This window comes from Balaenoptera ricei, chromosome 8 (genome assembly GCF_028023285.1).
Source record: "Balaenoptera ricei isolate mBalRic1 chromosome 8, mBalRic1.hap2, whole genome shotgun sequence".
NCBI classification, from domain to species: domain Eukaryota; kingdom Metazoa; phylum Chordata; class Mammalia; order Artiodactyla; family Balaenopteridae; genus Balaenoptera; species Balaenoptera ricei.
Window position 1 is genome coordinate 76256095 of NC_082646.1, and position 16750 is coordinate 76272844.

The window sequence follows — 16750 nt, forward strand, 5'->3', positions numbered from 1 at the left end:
CGCGGAGTCACAGAGACCGTCAGCAGAATCTGAGGCCAGTGAACAGACTTCCCAACACAGGGTATCGGAGGACAGCTTTCTTCTTACTCACTGTTGCTTTTTCTCCCCACCTATTTAGAAAATAATGCATACTAATTGTAGCAAATCTGGGGAGAAAATACAAATCACCCAATTCCACTACCCAGAAAAAAACATTGTTAACATTTTGGTGTATTGAGATAGTTATTTTGGGATATTTTTCAGAAATTGCTGTAATATATAATTACTGCTTATTATTTTATGCAAATACACGAATATGATTAACTTGTATATATTTAGCTTGTTGTAAAGACTTGCAAACTCTAGTGCTTGGAAACCTCAAAGAAAGAGACGAGAGGGAAAGGATTAGCTTTTATTGAGAACCTACTATGTGCCTGGCTGTAATTAAACACTCTTCGTATTGATAATGCAAGAACCAAACTTACGTGATAAAACAAACGTTCTCTCATTTATCTTGATGATGACCCTATCAGATGGTTATTGTTCTCATTTCCATTTTTCAGACTTAAAAAAAATGAGGCAAGGCCAGTAAATCACGTAACCAAGGGCACAGAGCTAGGATGCAGTGGGTGGCCTTGGGATTAAACTCCTGGTCTGTCCTGCTCTCCAAGTTCATGTTCCTTCCACCTCATCATGTGGTTTCAGTGGCCTTATCTGAGGCCTCAGAGAGAAGCATTCATGTTGCCCTTGGAGATGACCAAGCAGAGATGGCCAATGGCCGTCCACTGGGTGCTAACATCATATCCTTATCAAGCCCTCTGATAGGCCCGGCCCTGCGTGAGCCGCTGGGACTACTCACAAGGAGCAGACCTATCCCTGTTTTCAGGATGCTTTTCTGGTCTCTGCAAGACCTCAGGGGAGGGAAAGGGCTTCAGAATATCAGCCATGGGAATGAAGAGAAAAGGATGGCCTTCAGAAACTTTTCAGATGTATCCTTCCGCAGTGTGGTGGCAAATGCAAAAGCTGAAGAGGGCAAAATTCAGATGTCTGCTCATCAAAGAACAGAGGCTATGCTGCGTGAGTCATTGTTTTAACATCAAAATACTTCTCCCAGACGAAGCCTTGGATGGGAGAGCCACGTGCAAATAGAATTAAAATGGGGGTGTTTTGGCAAACATCATGGTCGGGGTCCCAGATCTCTGCCTGTTGGGATGCCCCACGACTTCCCTGTGGGCCCTGGAGACCCTGCCCCATCCTCTGGGTTCCTCTCCCTCCACTCCTTCCACCATTTAGCTGCACAGGCCGGTATAACCATACCTCTAAACCAGTTGGTGACTATCCACTGCCCCGAGCCCTCTCTGTGTCCCCTGCCTAACATCCTCCAACCGTCCGGCCCCTGCCACACCCTCCTGGCCTTCCAACAGTCCAGCAACTAAGAGGAAGGGCCCGGCTCACAGAGGGGCTCTGGAACCCTGTTCTCCAGCGCCATGGCCAGCGCATGTTAACTGTTTGGTCCCTGCCATACCAATTATTAAATGGGTTGAGTATCACCAGTCCCTGCGTCTTGCACACCAGCCATTTGCAACTATGGACATCTTTCTCACAAACATCATGTTGTTCGTTCTTTCTTGTGGGAATGCCCTCCTCTCCTCCCTGTCTGCCTGGTCAGCTCCTACACATCCTTTAAGACCCGCCTCTGTCACTTCCTTCATGAGGTTGTTCCCTCTCTCTCCAGGGAGCATTCGTGGTTCCCTCTTAAACCTAACTCTGTTATGGTCCTTTTCATGCTGAATGGCAGATACCTGTTTACCTACTTGTTTTCCCCACCAGGCTGTGTATTTCAAAAAGGCAGACTGAGCTCAAATCACTTCCTCTCCAGTATGTAGCCAGTAGTAGACATGCAGTCGGATGGGATAAATGTCTCTGCGGCCCAGCAAAGGCATTCTGGGGCCTTTCAATTCAGTTGCTTCAGGGCGAACAGTGCTGGTTCTATATTTCTAAGGAGAGTTCTTCCTTCCCTGCGGTGTTCTCTATGGAATTAAAGTATTTTAGAGCAGGGCTTTGTCTAACTCATCAAGGCATTCCCCAGTTCCCGGGACAGCACCTGGCACACAGAATGTCCTCCATCCGTGTTTGCAGAAGGCTGAATGCCCTGAATAATGCTGCTTTGGTAAATAGTATGCGTGTATTATCACCACGACCCTGTGACGTGGGTCTAACATTATACTTATTTATCACGTGAGGATATCACATGAGGCTCAGAGATGTTAAGTGGCTTGTCCAAGGTCACGGTTAGTAACTGGCGGAGCTGAGACTTGAACTCCAGAAGCCAAGTCCTGGTTAGCCTTCACCCTGCCCTCTGCTTGCTTCCTTCCTGGGGCTGCGCTTCTGATACCCATCCTCAGACATCCATCCTCTGGGAAGAAACTTGTTGGCTCTGCCTCCTTCGCTGCCTTGAGGCCAGGTGCCATAGCGCAGGACAGGGGCCCCTGAGTGAGAGGGAAGATTGGCCACTTGGGCCTAGCCGTCCATGCGGCCGTCCTGGCCTCCGGCCTCTGTCCCAGATAATTCTGGGTTCCCCCACCTGTCCCAGTCAGCCCCCTTGTCCCTCCGTGTCCTTCACCCCCTATCTTTTTCACAGCTCTATTTCCCCTCTTGTCAACAGATCGCTCGACAAAATGTTTTCCATCATTGCTGGCTAATTTTAGCCCTTTATCGGAGTTATTTCCTTTGGTAAATAGCTTCCTGGCACGGGGTGGGCAGCCGAGTTCAGGCGCCAGCGAGCACGGCGCAGGCAGGAGGTGTGCAGTGGGTGGGCATCGGGGAGAGAGGGAAGAATTCAGCGACGTGGGCCAGGCCCGGCCTGTGGGGAGTGCTTTCTGCTCTGATGGCAGGCGGCGGCGGCAGCAGCAAGATGCTCGTTCGGTCCCCATTTCAATTTGATCAAACCATTCTCTGAGAAGGCGGCGTGTGCCGAGGGGCTCGGAAGCAGACAGTCCGCGGCAGGCACCCAAAATAGCCTCAGAATCAGCAGCATTTTGTTTTGCTCCCGGCTTTTCATGCCTGCGAGGGGAGGAAAGAAAGGATCCAGAGTATTTTCGGCGTCCAAACACACATCTCTTTTACAATAAGACAAATGACTCGTATTCCTGCTATCAAATCCGGCAGCGTCCGCTCCCCACCAACCACCCCTTCTTCCAGGACCTCGCCAACATTTCCTTTTGTGGCTGTGAGAGAAGAAAATAGCAGCTCACACCGTGTCCGGTGCCGCGTGCCTCTGCTTCCTCTAGCTCTGCCTGCAAGATCGGCTTTTACAAGCTGGGATTTTAATAAATTAACGCCACGCGTGCTGCTGCAGCTGCTGTAACAGCTTTCCAGAAGGTGTTGCGAGAGCCAGGCTCTGCTGGAGAGAAATGAGCCAGTGATTTGCTAAGGGAAGCCTCTTGGCCCCAGTCAGAGTTTAAGCCAGGCGTTTGCAGAAGCCCCGGGCTGCTCTCTGAGGACTGCCCGCTGTCCCTGCTCCTCTAACAGGGCCGCAGGACCAGCCTCAGTTCCTGGAGGAGGTTCCCTGATGGCCAGGGAGGCAGCATGTGCTGGGGGGAGGCCCGAGGGGAGAACAGGAGACCTGGACCCTGGTCCTAGCCCGGCTCTGACTCACGGAGTGGCCTTGTCCAAGCTGCCAACCCCCTTGGGACCAGTTCCTGGGGGAATAAACTCTCAGGGAAGGGTGATCCGTCTCCTTTGCAGCGCTTACCCAATGAGAATCTAACATTTGTGGAATCGTTTGACCACCTCGATCAGGGGGTCTGCACACTTAGGCCCATGGGCCAAATCTGGTCATATGCATCCGTTTATATCTTCAGCTGCTTTCACACTGCAATGGCGGAGCTGAGTAGTTGCCATGCAGGGATTAGATGGACCCCAAAGCCTAACACATTTAAGCTCTGGCTCTTTACTGGAAAAGTTCATCAACACCTGGTCTAGATGGTAAGTCCCATGAGAGCAGAAACTGTGTCCCCTCTGAGAGGTTTAGGGATGTCCTCAAGGTTACTCAGCTAGTAAGTGGCCTAAAAGTAGATGTGCCTGTGGAAGGCTCAACATCCAAGACTGTCAGAGAAGTTACCAATTAAATGTGCACAAGTAGAGGTGGAATTTGACAAGAAAGAAATCCCTCCCAAGAATAAAAGTCTTACGATGCATAGGAGGGTGAGGTCAGGGTCTGGGATAAGGCTTCTGAGCAGGGACTTCGCTCAGGCAGACTCACCACCATTTTCTAACTGCGTGGCCTCGGGCAAGTAAGTACCATACATCTCTGAGCCTCAGTTGCCTCAGTTGTAAAATGGGTATAACAATCCTTATTTTGCAGGACTGTTATGAGGATTTATCATGATAATCTAAGCAAAACGCCAGCACAATGCCTGGCAAATATTGGGAGCTCTGTCCAGGGCTGGTTCCCCTCACTGGTCATGCTATTCACCTGACAGAGACAGAGTCAGGGCCCTGGGATCATGAGTGGTAACAGAATGTAGAGGATGAAGTATTTTAGAATCACTGGACCTGCATTCAGATATCGGCCTCACTTTCCTCATCTGGAATATGGAGGAAAATAGAGCCTTCCTTGCAGGGGAGTAATAAAGATTGAAGGTAATCATGTGCGCTATGTATTTAGAACCCTCAAGAATAGTAGATAGTAAGCGCTTAGTTGCTACCCCCTCCCAGATGAGCTGGCTTAGGTAGATTCTCGTTTCTCCTGAGCTTTCACAGGAAGGAGTAGCTTTGGGTGTCTCTAGGCCCCTCGTGGACCACACCCTGGGGGTAAAAGGCTCTGAGAAGTCTTCTGTCTTGTCTCACTGAAGTGGAAAGTTCCATAAAACCCAGAGGCGCAGCACGCCAAACCAGCTTAGCTACACTCCTGGCACTGGGACCAACCAGTGACTTTGAAAATGTGTGTTTTCCTGGATAAAACCTCTAATTGGACAATTGTAGGTCTTCTGGCTTTATGTCGACTTTATGACTTTGAAGGCTCTTAAGCTGGGGTGAGGAAAAATTTATGAATGGGATTTCTCTATTTCTGTAGCACTCTGACTCATGCTGTTGACCCAACCAGGGGGCTGGGCTTCCATTACTTGCTAATTTCTCTTTGCCAGGTGGTCCTTACTCTGCCCGCTCCCTCACTGGGCCACAGCCCCAGTGACTAGAACCCAGGCAAAGGGTTTCTGGCTGCTTAAAAAATTGTCCTGTACCCAGATCGACTTCCCAGGTAAAGGAATCTGGTGCTTGGGAATTTCTCAGGGAAGCTTTATAGTTTTCTCTCAAATTTTGAAAACTTGTTTTACCAGGGTTTTTAAGTCCTTCTCATAGAAAACTCTCACAATCTGAGTTAAAAGGCATCTGGCTTAGAGGAAAGACTGATTCCTGGCTGATAAACATTTCCTTTGGGTCCCTACATCCAAGACTCTTTTGACAGTAGGCAACAGAGCTACAAAGACGTGTCTGGACCAGTGCAGCAATGAGACTGACTTCACTTAAAAATTGTGTTAGATAGGGTAATGTAATCTTCTATAACAAAAAGACCCCCAAATGTATAAAGGCTCAACACAATAGAAATGTATTTCTTGTTCACATAATAGTCTGAGGTTGACATTTCTGGTCAGCGGGTGGCTCTCCTCCATCCAGTGATTCAGGAACCCAGGCTCCTTACATCCTATGGCTTCACCGTCCTGCATCTAGTCAAAGGAAGGTACAAAAGAATGTGGAGAAGGCTCACCAGCTTCATAAAAGCCTCAGCCTGGAAATGGCTCTCATCACCTCTTACATTTCATCAGTGAGGTCACATGGCCACACCTAGATATAAATGGAGCTGGGAGCTGTTATTGCTTTCTGGGAAATTCCTCCACATGGAAGGAATATACCATAGAAGGAAAAGCATGAATTTTAGGGATAGTTAGCAATATTTGCTACAGAAAGGGAAATATACTAAAATGGAGTCCATAAAGAATTAAATACAGCTAAGGTGCCCTTGGATCTGGCATCTGGCTGACAATATCACTATCTTTGTCTGAATCCCTAGCTCTTAGGGCAGCGCCAAGTATATAGTAGATGCTCAGTAAAGCTGGTGAAAGAGTCCTAATCTAATATGACTCTGGCATCCTTATTAAAAGAGGAAATTAGGTCACAGATACACGCACAGAGGAAAGACCATGTGAAGACACAGGGAGAAGATGGTCATCTACAAGCTGAGGAGAGAGGCCTCAGAAGAAACGAACCCTGCTGACATCTTGATCTTGGACTTCTAGCTTCTAGAATTGTGAGAAAATTAATTTCTGTGGCTAAAGCCACCCAGTGAGTGGTAGTACTTTGTTATGGCAGAAAACTAACACAGGGGGAAATGAAGTCTGCTGTTCTCGCCCGTGTTTCCCTCCAGGGCATAGGCCATTAGGTAGCTGCGTGAACTTGGGTAGTGGGTAAAAACGGCAGGAGGCTCTCCTGGGCCTACAGCCCCGCAGGCCTCCCATGATGACCTGGGCACAAAGGGGGCCTCCCAGTCCATGAACACCATGACCGCCACCACCCGGCCCCTCCTCTGTGCCTCCCTGTGTTGGCTGCTGGCAGTCCTGAGACTCCTGGGTCATGGCCTCCAACCCAGGTGAGCTCAGTCCAGAGGGAGCCAGAAGTCCTGTATTTCCTGGATCCTAAGATGACATCAATTGCAAAACACTATCCATTCAGTAACAGGGTTCCAGGAGGCAAGAAGAACTCTGACTCAGAAGCGTGGATTGTAAGAACTACCCTGATTTTAGTCAAGGGGAAATGGGACCACCTGCATGTCTTTGAATCAAGGAAGTGAAATCAATGGTTCTAGCACAGGGGTGTGTGCTGTGACAGGGAGGGTGCTGAGAGAGAGTGAGTGATTCTGCCTCGTGGGGGAGGTCAGGACCCTAGAGAACACATGTGAGGAGGAGAATGCCGGGCCAACGAGGCAGGAAGGGTATTCCCAGCAGAGGGAACAGCATGGACAAAAGAATAAGGTGTAGACGTAGCTGCAGTAGCAAGGATATGTGTAGAGGAGCAAACGGAGGTGAGACAGGGCAGACAGAGAGAGTGCAGACTGTGAAGGGCCTGGGATGCCGTGCCCAAGGTCCTCAAGTGCATCTAGAGCAGAGGGTGGGAAATGAGGCCACAGGCCAGGAGAGCGCCCCGGGCCCATTCAGAACAGGGGGCTCCAAAGCAGATCTGTTATCACAGCTCCATTTCCTTCAGAGGCTCCCCTCGTGAGAGCACAGATGCTTGGTAACCAAGGGATGGTCTATTTAAAGCCACTTGTGAGTCGGTTCTAGGAAGCATACTGCAGGGTGAAGAGGGAGGGAGGGAAGGAGGAAGAAGGCCCTGAGGGGGAATGGTCTGCCCTGAGCCCACTGTGAGGTCTGGGGCAAGTCCCTGCCTCTCCCTGGGCCTCAGCTTCCAGCACCTCGTGGTGGAAAATTGTGCAGGCTCAAGAGGCAGCTGCGTGGGTTCAAAGCCAGGCTCCATCTCTTATGGTATGTGTGCTTTGGTCAAATTACTTAACCTCTGGGCCTAAGTTTTCTCCTATGTTAAGGGGCTAATAATGGTACCTACCTTTTAAAGGTGCTATGAGGATTAAATGAGATAATGCACATAAAGCCCCTTTAACAGTGTCTGACACACGCAAAACACTCAAAATCAGCTATTGTAAAATATGATGAGATGATCATGATGGACTAGCTTTGGAGGTTTTAAACCTTACACAGTGTTTTTTTCCAACATATTTGGAACTGCAGTGTGTAAGAAAGGTTACGTTGACCTCTTCTGGTTGATGCAGGTGGAGACCCCGAGACCAGGCCCTCAGCATCCCCCTTCCACAGGACTGTCTCCCAGCACCCCCTCCCCCCAGGACACCTCCGCAGAACTCTTAGGCTCCAAAAACACCAGGTTGAAAGCGATTGTCCCAGAAGGTTAATGAGGTCTCTCAGCTGCTCTTTTTTTTTTTTTTTAATTTTATTGAAGTAGAGTTGATTTGCAATATTGTGTTAATTTCTTCTCTCAGCTGCTCTTGTTAATCTAATTCTTATTTCTGAAACCTGAGTATACATCTGGAATAGCTATCCTTTACAGCTCAAAATCCATTTTCCAAAATCATCAGCTGCGCCAGGCCTCAGGGACAGTCTGGGAAAGGCAAACCAAAGTGGACACGGAGAGGTGAGGAAGTTATTTGAACAAAAATCCTGACTGCAAAAACCCACAGACGACCAAGTACCACCTCCGCATTTTTTTTAAGCCAATACATTTTTAGTTAAGGAATTTCACACACTGTGATTCATTCCACTGCCTATCAAAGTTACCTTATTTCCTCCAAAACTTGAGTCAAACTTATCTTCAAGATAGGCATTTTTAAAAGATCCCATACTTCATCCACAGTTATTTGTCAGTCAGCCTGGTCGCAATTTTCTTAGTTGGGTTTCTTTATCTCCACTTGAATAAGGACGTACTGATGATGTACTTCAGAGAGTATCCCACTTAGAATCTTTGGGATCTAGTTTTTCAAATAATTCACTTTAGGGCTCTAGCAGTTGAACTGCAAGAAGTACATTGCTATTTTGGCTAATGATCTAAAATGCATCATTCCTTAGCACATTTCTCGTATTGCAGTTGTGGTACATCCAGTTTTCACTCATGACCTTAGCAAAAAGGTTAACAGTCTCATTATCACCATTTCAACAAATTTACTGTGATGTAAGCAGAACTTGTGTCTCAGTTTAGTCCCATTAACAATTTCTGGACAATATGACCAACAGCGCCCTTCTCATTAAGAATGAGGCTTTACCTCCACATTTTTTTATTGAGGTATAGTTGATTTACAATATTATATAAGATTCAGGTGTACAACATAGTAATTCATAATTTTGGAAGGTTATACTCCATTTATAGTCATTATAAAATATCGGCCATATTCCTCGTGTTGTATGATATTTCCTTGTAGCTTATTTATTTTATACATAGTATTTGTACCTCTTAATCTCCTACCCTTATCTTTCCCCTTCTCCCTTCCCTCTCCCCACTGGTAATCACTGTTCTCTACATCTGTGAGTCTGTTTCTTTTTCGTTATAGTCGCTAGTTTGTTGTATTTTTTAGATAAGTGATATCATACAGTATTTGTCTTCCTCTGTCTGACTTATTTCACTTAGCATAATACCTTCCAAGTCCATCCATTTGTTGCAAATGGCAAAATTTCATTCTTTTTCGTGGCTGAGTAGTATTCCATTGTATGTATATACCACATCTTCTTTATCCATTTATCTGTTGATGGACACTTAGTTTTCTTCCATATCTTGGCTATTGTAAATAAAGCTGCTATGAACATTGAGGTTCATGTATCTTTCTGAATTAGTGTTTTTGTTTTCTTTGGATATATACCCAGGAGTGGAATTGCTGGATCACATGGTAGTTTCAATTTTTTGAGGAACCTTCATATTGTTTTCCACAATGGCTTTAGGAGCATATTTTTAAAAGATAAGTCGTGCAGATGTGACCATCTCCACCAGTCAGAGTCCAGGGTAGTTTCTCATCCCTTTGCCTCTAGATGGTCGGCACTGCCATTGCCCTGTGTGTGGTGCCCTATGGTTGTCTCTTCTCCACTATGGGACTGCGTTTTGTTCTTTCACCTCCGATCCTAGCACAGGGTCTTTTTTTAGCTGGCACCCAATAAATAGATATTGGATTGATCGAATGGAATTGAATATGGAACCTCTACATGGTCAACTCCAAGCTGCATTCAACAATGACCCAGAGGCTTTGCAGACGCCGCCACCCCGAAACCTCCCGCGCTGCCCAACCGTGGTCAACCCTACCATGTTCTTTGACATCGCCATCGACGGTGAGCCCTTGGGCCGCGTCTCCTTCGAGCTGTTTGCAGACAAAGTTCCAAAGACAGTAGAAAACTTTCGTGCTCTGAGCACTGGGGAGAAAGGCTTTGGTTATAAAGTTTCCTGCTTTCACAGAATAATTCCGGGATTTATGTGCCAGGGTGGTGACTTCACACGCCATAATGACACTGGTGGCAAGTCCATCTGTGGGGAGAAATTTGATGATGAGAATTTCCTCCTGAAGCACACGGGTCCTGGCATCTTGTCCATGGCAAATGCTGGCCCCAACACAAACGGTTCCCAGTTTTTCATCTGCACTGCCCAGACTGAGTGGTTGGAGGGCAAGCATGTGGTCTTTGGCAAGGTGGAAGAGGGCATGAATACTGTGGAAGCCTTGGAGCGCTTTGGGTCCAGGAATGGCAAGACCAGCAGGAAGATCACCATTGCTGACTGTGGACAAATCTAATAATAAATTTGACTTGTGTTTTATCTTAACCACCAGACCATTCCTTCTGTAGCTCAGGAGAGAACCCCTTCATCCCCATCTGCTCAAAATATACTATAATCTTTGTGCTCTCATTGCACTTCTTTGGGTTCCATATTTTCCTTATTCCCCTCCAAGTTTAGCTGAATTGCAAAGTTAAGTTTATGGTTATGAAATAAAAACTAAACAACCAAAAAAAAAACACAAAAAACAAAAACAATGACCCGGAAAGACCTGGATCCTGACTGCACAGTGGTCATTGATGGGGTGGGAAGATTACTAAGTACAGGTGTGATAGGGCTCATGACTTATTATTGAAAGATAAAATTCCAAAGCCCACAAGGGACAGGGGTTTGCCTTTAGAATCCACTAGGGCTGATCTTGGAAGGACCCTGGAAAATGTCACCTTGAGGTCCTGAAACAGAAGGTCTCCTTGTTTCCTGGGACCCCAGAACCCACTGCAGAGCTCTACCCGGCTTTTTCAGCATAAATAGAAGCCTGGTACCTTGTCGTACACTGTTTTCACAGCACATGCACTCTAGACATTGGCCTTTAGGCTTCCATGGCAGACTCCAATTTGCAGGCCACAGTGCGCAAAAGCTGGGAGAACAAGCCCAATCCCCAGCCTATTCTCACCGACTGCCCTCTGCTTTTCCTTCCTTCTGCTTCTGCCTCTGGTCTCATGCCAGCTGCTTCAGCCACCTTGAGCTTGTCACTGTTCTCCAAGCTCTCCCACCCCTTAGCCATCAGGTTCTCTCTACCTGGAATGTCCTTTCCTGCACCACTACCCCCTTTTATACCTACTGAGCTCCTACTCATTCTTCAAAACAATCCCAAATGCCACCTCTTCTAGGAAGCCTTCCTAAATCTCCCCAGTTGGAATTTTTAACTTTTCCTTCTCCCATCCTTCCATAGAACTTATACAGCATGTATGGTATTCTGCTTGGGTTTAAGTTATATCTCTTACTTCCGTTACTATGTTATAAACTCAGTGAGGGCAAAGATTTTTATTTTACTGGGTATTCGCAAATATGTGGGAAGTCCATGGATTTGAACTTCAATTCCTAGGTCTTTATGGATATGTAAATTTAGACAAGTTACCTAATGTGTCTGAGTCTTAGTATTCCAGCCTGTAGGATGGAGGTAAGAAACCCTTTTTTCATAAGCTTATTGTGAACATTAAATAAGATGAAGTAATAATGAAAATGAAATAATAATAATGAGAGCTAATATTAAGTGCTCACTTAGGCACTGATCTAAACTCTTTAAAAGTTCATTTAAAACATTTTTTTAAATTTTAGAAATAATTATAGATTTGCAGGAAATTGCAAAATAGTGTGGAGAGATCCTTTGTGAGGGCACCCAGTTTTCTCCAGTGGTTAAATCTTACACAATTATAGTACAGTATCAAAACAAGAAACTGACATTGGCATGATGGTGTGTGAGTACAGTTCTGTGTCCACTTGTGTAGATTTGTGTAACCACCACCACAATCAAGACACAGATCTATTCTATCTCCACAGAAATCTCCCTTATGCTATTTCTTTATAGAGCCACCCTTCTCCCTTCTACCAGTAAGCCAGTAAGGGTGCTTACTTTTTGCCACCCACCCTTCTCCCTTCTACCATGCTTAACTCCTGGCAACCATTAGTGTGCTTTCTATCTGCATACTTTTTTCATTTCAACAATGTTATCTGAATGGAATGACACAGTATGTGACCTTGTAAGGTTGACTTTTTTCACTCAGCATAATCCATCCAAGTTGTTTTATGCATCAGTAGTTCATTCCTTTGTTGTTGCTGAGTAATATTCCATGGTGGGATGTACCATGGTCTAGCCATCGAAGGACATCTGGGTTGTTTCTAGTTTGGGGCTATTACAAATAAAACTGCTACAAGCATTCATGTATAGGTTTTTACGTGAATCTAAGAATTCATTTCTCTGAGATAAATGTCCAGGAGTGTAATTGTTGGGTTATATGGTAAGTGTATGTTTGATTTTTTAAGGAAGAGTCAACTGTTTTGCAGAGCAACTTGTACCATTTTACATTCCCATCAGTAATGTACGGTTGATTCCATTTCTCCACATCTTTGCCAGCATTTGGTGTTGTCGCTATTTTTTTTTAAATCTTAGCTCTTCTAATAGGTATGGTGTGACATCTCACCATGGTCTTACTTGCATTTCCCCAGGAGTGAGGGATGTTGAGCATCTTTTCACATGCCTATTTGCCAACTGAATATCCTCTTTGGTAAAATGGCTCTTCACGTCACTTGTTCATTTTCTAATTGGATTGTTTGGTTTTTTAATGTGGAGTTGAGAGTCCTTGGTCAGACATGTGCTTTGCACAAGTAGCTCAGTTAATCCTCATAACAACCCATGAAGAAGATACTAAGATGATCCCAATATACCAGATGAGGAAGCTGAGGCACCGTGGTCAGCACGCTGCCTGGCATGCAGCAGATGGGCAGTGACTAATCACCGTGAGCCATGCAGATGGAGCTCAGACCTTAGGCACGTACAGCTCACGGGATTTTGGTGGAAATGGTGGGGCTGCTGGAGATAAGGATGGGAAGATAAAAGTTGAAGCCAGCAGTGAGTAGAGGGATTTAATGTCAGCTCATCAGCCCCGTTTAACAGGCTGAGAAGTTGAGGCACAAGCATTGAAACACACTTCCATCTGGAAATCCCAGTAAGCCTGCTAGAATTGTCCCTTCTTTTCATCCACATCTTACCTCTCTCCTGTACCACAGGTCTGCTGAAGAGCTGCCAGTTTCCACTGCGGGGATTTTTTTTTTTTCTCCATGCCTACCCTTTCCAGGGCACTAGGAGGCAGCTTGATGTCATGGGAAGCACAGGGCCAGGGGTCCCAGCCTGGCAGTGAATAGTGTGGGAATTGAACGCTTTACCTCCCTGAACTTTCCATCTCCACATCTGTAAAATGGGAGTAACGACAGTAGCTAACTGGCAGGGTGGTTGTGTGGATTAAATGGAGAGCAGAGGGTGAGAACCGGGCTTTAGTAACACACATGGATTCAGAATGGAGCTCTCTCCTTTCTATCTATGTGACCTTGAACAATGTTCTTAACTCCTTTTTTTTTTTTTTTTTTGTTCTTAACTCTTCTAAGCCTCAGTTTCCTTATCTGGAAAATGGGGACTATCACAGTTCCTACCTTATAGGGCTGGGGTGAAGATTAAGTAAGATGATACATGTGAAGCATTTGAACAGATCCTATCTCTAGATGAACATGATGAAGCACTACTTTTTGCCAGAATCTGCTTATCTTAGGTTGAGTTCATGCAAAGTAAGATGAGGCACCAAGACAAGGATATAGGTGCAAGAAGTTTACTTGGGAGGGGATCCCAGGAAGCGGAGTGAGAAAGAGGAAGGGAGACGGGGAAGGGAGTTGCTCTGTGGGCATCTGGGGCTCAGAGAGATCGTGGGGGACATGCCTCAGAATTGTTGCACTGGGTTGGGGCGGGGGGGTGAGGAGGATGCAGTGTTTATCCACCATCTCCCAGGCCTCCTAGGCTGAAGGTTGATCCTGGGACATTAATTCTGCCATGCTTTTACCTGCCCTGAACTTGAATTAAGCATATTTCCACGACCAGAGAGAGAGAGAGACAGAGACAGAGACATCCAGGGGGCCTGAACTATCTCCAAGGGGACTTGGGTGGGTGCTGGCAGCCTCTGCTACATTGCACTAAGCACTTAAAACATTAACTCATTCAATCCCTACAACAACTTTAAGAAAGAGCACGATTTCCATCCCCATTACAACCCAGCTCCCAAACACTTGCAGACACATTCAAGAAATGAAAGTTCCACAGCACGATACTAATCCTTGCTCTGCCCAATGCATTCTGAAATTTTCTGTATTTTTTATCACGTTATTTAAAAAATGCTATTTGTCACCCACTAAACTGTTTTCATAACCCAGTAACGGGCTGCAATCTACAGTTTTGGAAAAGATGGTGCTCTAACATTTGATTTGATAGGACAACGTTGATGACAGTGATGATGTCATAGGGCTGGCATCCGGCCTGGTGCCCAGAATGTGCCCAGAGAATGTTGGTTTCCTTGCTTGCCCCTCTTGGCAAACCAGAGCCCGTGAGGAGCTGCCTCCCAGGCTTGCAGACGGAGGCCTGAGCTGGCTCAGCTCGTCTCCTGCTCTGACCCAGACCTGCCCCAGTGGGGTCTGTTCAGCCTCCTCCAGGGGGATGGGCACCATCTTGGGCCGTGACCTCCAAGTCACCAGCTCCCCAGAAGCCAGCCCCTCCTTGGGAGATGAGGTTATGCCCTGTCCCCACGACACTGTCACTTCCTTCCCCTGAGTCTTTCTGAGTGAGGATTGTTCCCCTAATCAGGATGGAGACGCAGCTCATTACAAGCTGGTGAGGCAACGGCTCTGTGCTCCAGGCCCGAGACAGGCTGTCTGGGAGCTTGGCCAGCTTCCCGCTGCCCTGGACACCAGGGCAGTGGCCTCAGAGCAGAGCCAGCCTGCTGGGTTGGTTTGCCCCCTTCCCCAGGGACACAGGCAGCCAGACACTCTGCTGAAACTTCCACAGCTTCCACTATCACAAAAATTCTGCCATGCTCAGACGATGAGTTTCTTCCAACCCTCAGTGCTTCTTCGAGAGCATCTCAACAGCATCTTTAATAATAACTGGCATTTACTGGGCATTTACCATGCACTAAGCGCTATGTCGAATGCTTTGTATGCAGCGTGTTACAGCGTGTGGTCTTTACAGTAGACCCACTAGATAGGCATGATCGTCCCCAGTCCACAGACGCAGAAACTGAGGCGTGGAATGTTCTGGTAACTTGACAAGCTCACCAGGCAGTTACTAAGTGGCCACACCCAGCTGTCCCCAGATTCCACACCTGCTTCCCGCATCGCCAGGCTGCCTGCAGGAATGTCACCCAAAGTTCCCCCTTCCTCCTGGTTTCCAACCCTGGCTTCACTCTGTGCAGCGGCCAGGTGAGTTCCCACAGGTGACTTCCCCTCTGCGAGCCAAGTTGCCCTCTTCCATTCCTAATGGCACCTCCTTTCCTTCCTAAGGCTGTTAGGAGGAGTCAAGGAAATAATGTGTATAAATGAATCTCTGAGAGCTCCTGGTGCGTTAGAAGGTTCTCAATAAATCTATTTATAAAAGAGGCGATTCAGCTCTTTTTCCACTGACTTGACAGCATCCCGCAGCCATTTCCCACAGGCATGATGTCACCATCCTGAGGGGGCATGGCAGCCGATCTAGAAGCCTTCCTGTGCTCCTGGGCTTCTCACTTGTGCCTTGTCTCACCCCACTGCTTGGCCACAGTGACGCCCCCCGGGCAGAAGTCTCCAGCATGACTACTGTCTCTCAGAGGGCTGCGAAGAAACCATTTATTTCTTCCAGCAGCAGACCCCTCCGCCCGGGACGAGGGGGAGTCGTCGTGTAGTGGGGGCAGAGGCTGGTGCTGGAATTCTCATTAGCTGCAGTTGAATTACTGCCTGCAGTATAGGTTTATAACAACAGTAAGCCCCAATTAGTTGCTTGTTGCTTCAGAAATAATTACTGATAGCGGCCCCTTTGTCTTTGCTGTAATTCCAGCTTCATTCCCAAGCTGCAGGGGTCTAAATGGAAAAGTTGGGGTTCTGGGGTGCATGTGGAATGTTTGCACCGAATGGTGGGTTTTGCCAGGGTGCGTGCGTCTGTCTGAGATGAGTGGAGGCGTGCCCATGGCCGGTTCCCGCCCCCATGAAGACACCTCTGCAGAGGAAACCTGGGACCTTGATCCCGAGCGGATGATGGAGATGGGGCTTTGCTCTCAAGGCAGGTGGGCCTGAGAAGTGCCACCCTCTGCACAGACAGACCACACTGTGAACCGTGCCTGCGACATAACCCCTCCGCTGCCCCGGGGACCAGTCCCAGCCGCTAACCATAGCAGCGACAGGCACAGCCGGGTGGCAGAGCTGCTTTCCAGGGTGAGGAGTGGGTGTGCCATTTCCCCTGCGAGGACAGAGCCCCGGTCTCGGCCACGCCTCTGATCCACAGTCTAAGGGGGCCTTCCTACCGCACTGAGGAGAACTTGGGCATGCGGGGACCTCAGGGTTCCCCAGCACAGGAGGCAGGCACAGCGACCGGCCATCTGTGCTCCTTGGGGGATACGCTCAGGTAAGGCCATCCACGGCTTTGTTCCAGTCTCCTAGCTTCAGGACATTCTTCTTTGCTCTGAACCTGCTTTCATGCTGTTTTGCCTCTTTAACTTTTATTCTATTGCACCTGTGAGAATACTGTAGTGCCGAGAAGCTATTGTCTTTGGAAGCCGTGTAGTAATTAGAGCTAACATGTATTGGTAACTTATTATCTGCCAGACACTTTTCTACGTGCTTTAGATGTATGTTCTCATTTAATCCTCACTGATAA

At 47.2% G+C, this 16750-nt stretch overlaps 1 protein-coding gene and 1 non-coding gene across 2 annotated transcripts; one reads left to right on the forward strand and one right to left on the reverse strand.

The window, feature by feature from the left end:
* Positions 1–8683: 8683 nt before the first annotated feature.
* On the reverse strand, positions 8684–8817 carry LOC132371157 (small nucleolar RNA SNORA1). Its single transcript, XR_009504781.1, has one exon. It is a non-coding gene; the product is annotated as a small nucleolar RNA SNORA1 (small nucleolar RNA).
* A 919-nt stretch (positions 8818–9736) lies between these two features.
* On the forward strand, positions 9737–10390 carry LOC132370187 (peptidyl-prolyl cis-trans isomerase A-like). Its single transcript, XM_059929930.1, has one exon. It carries the CDS (start codon positions 9737–9739, stop codon positions 10325–10327), a length of 591 nt encoding a protein of 196 aa, XP_059785913.1. The 3' UTR covers positions 10328–10390.
* Positions 10391–16750: the final 6360 nt, after the last annotated feature.

Coding starts and splice junctions, on each gene's coding strand:
- LOC132370187 (XM_059929930.1), top strand. CDS start 9,737: ATGGAACCTCTACATGGTCAACTCCAAGCTGCATTCAACAATGACCCA.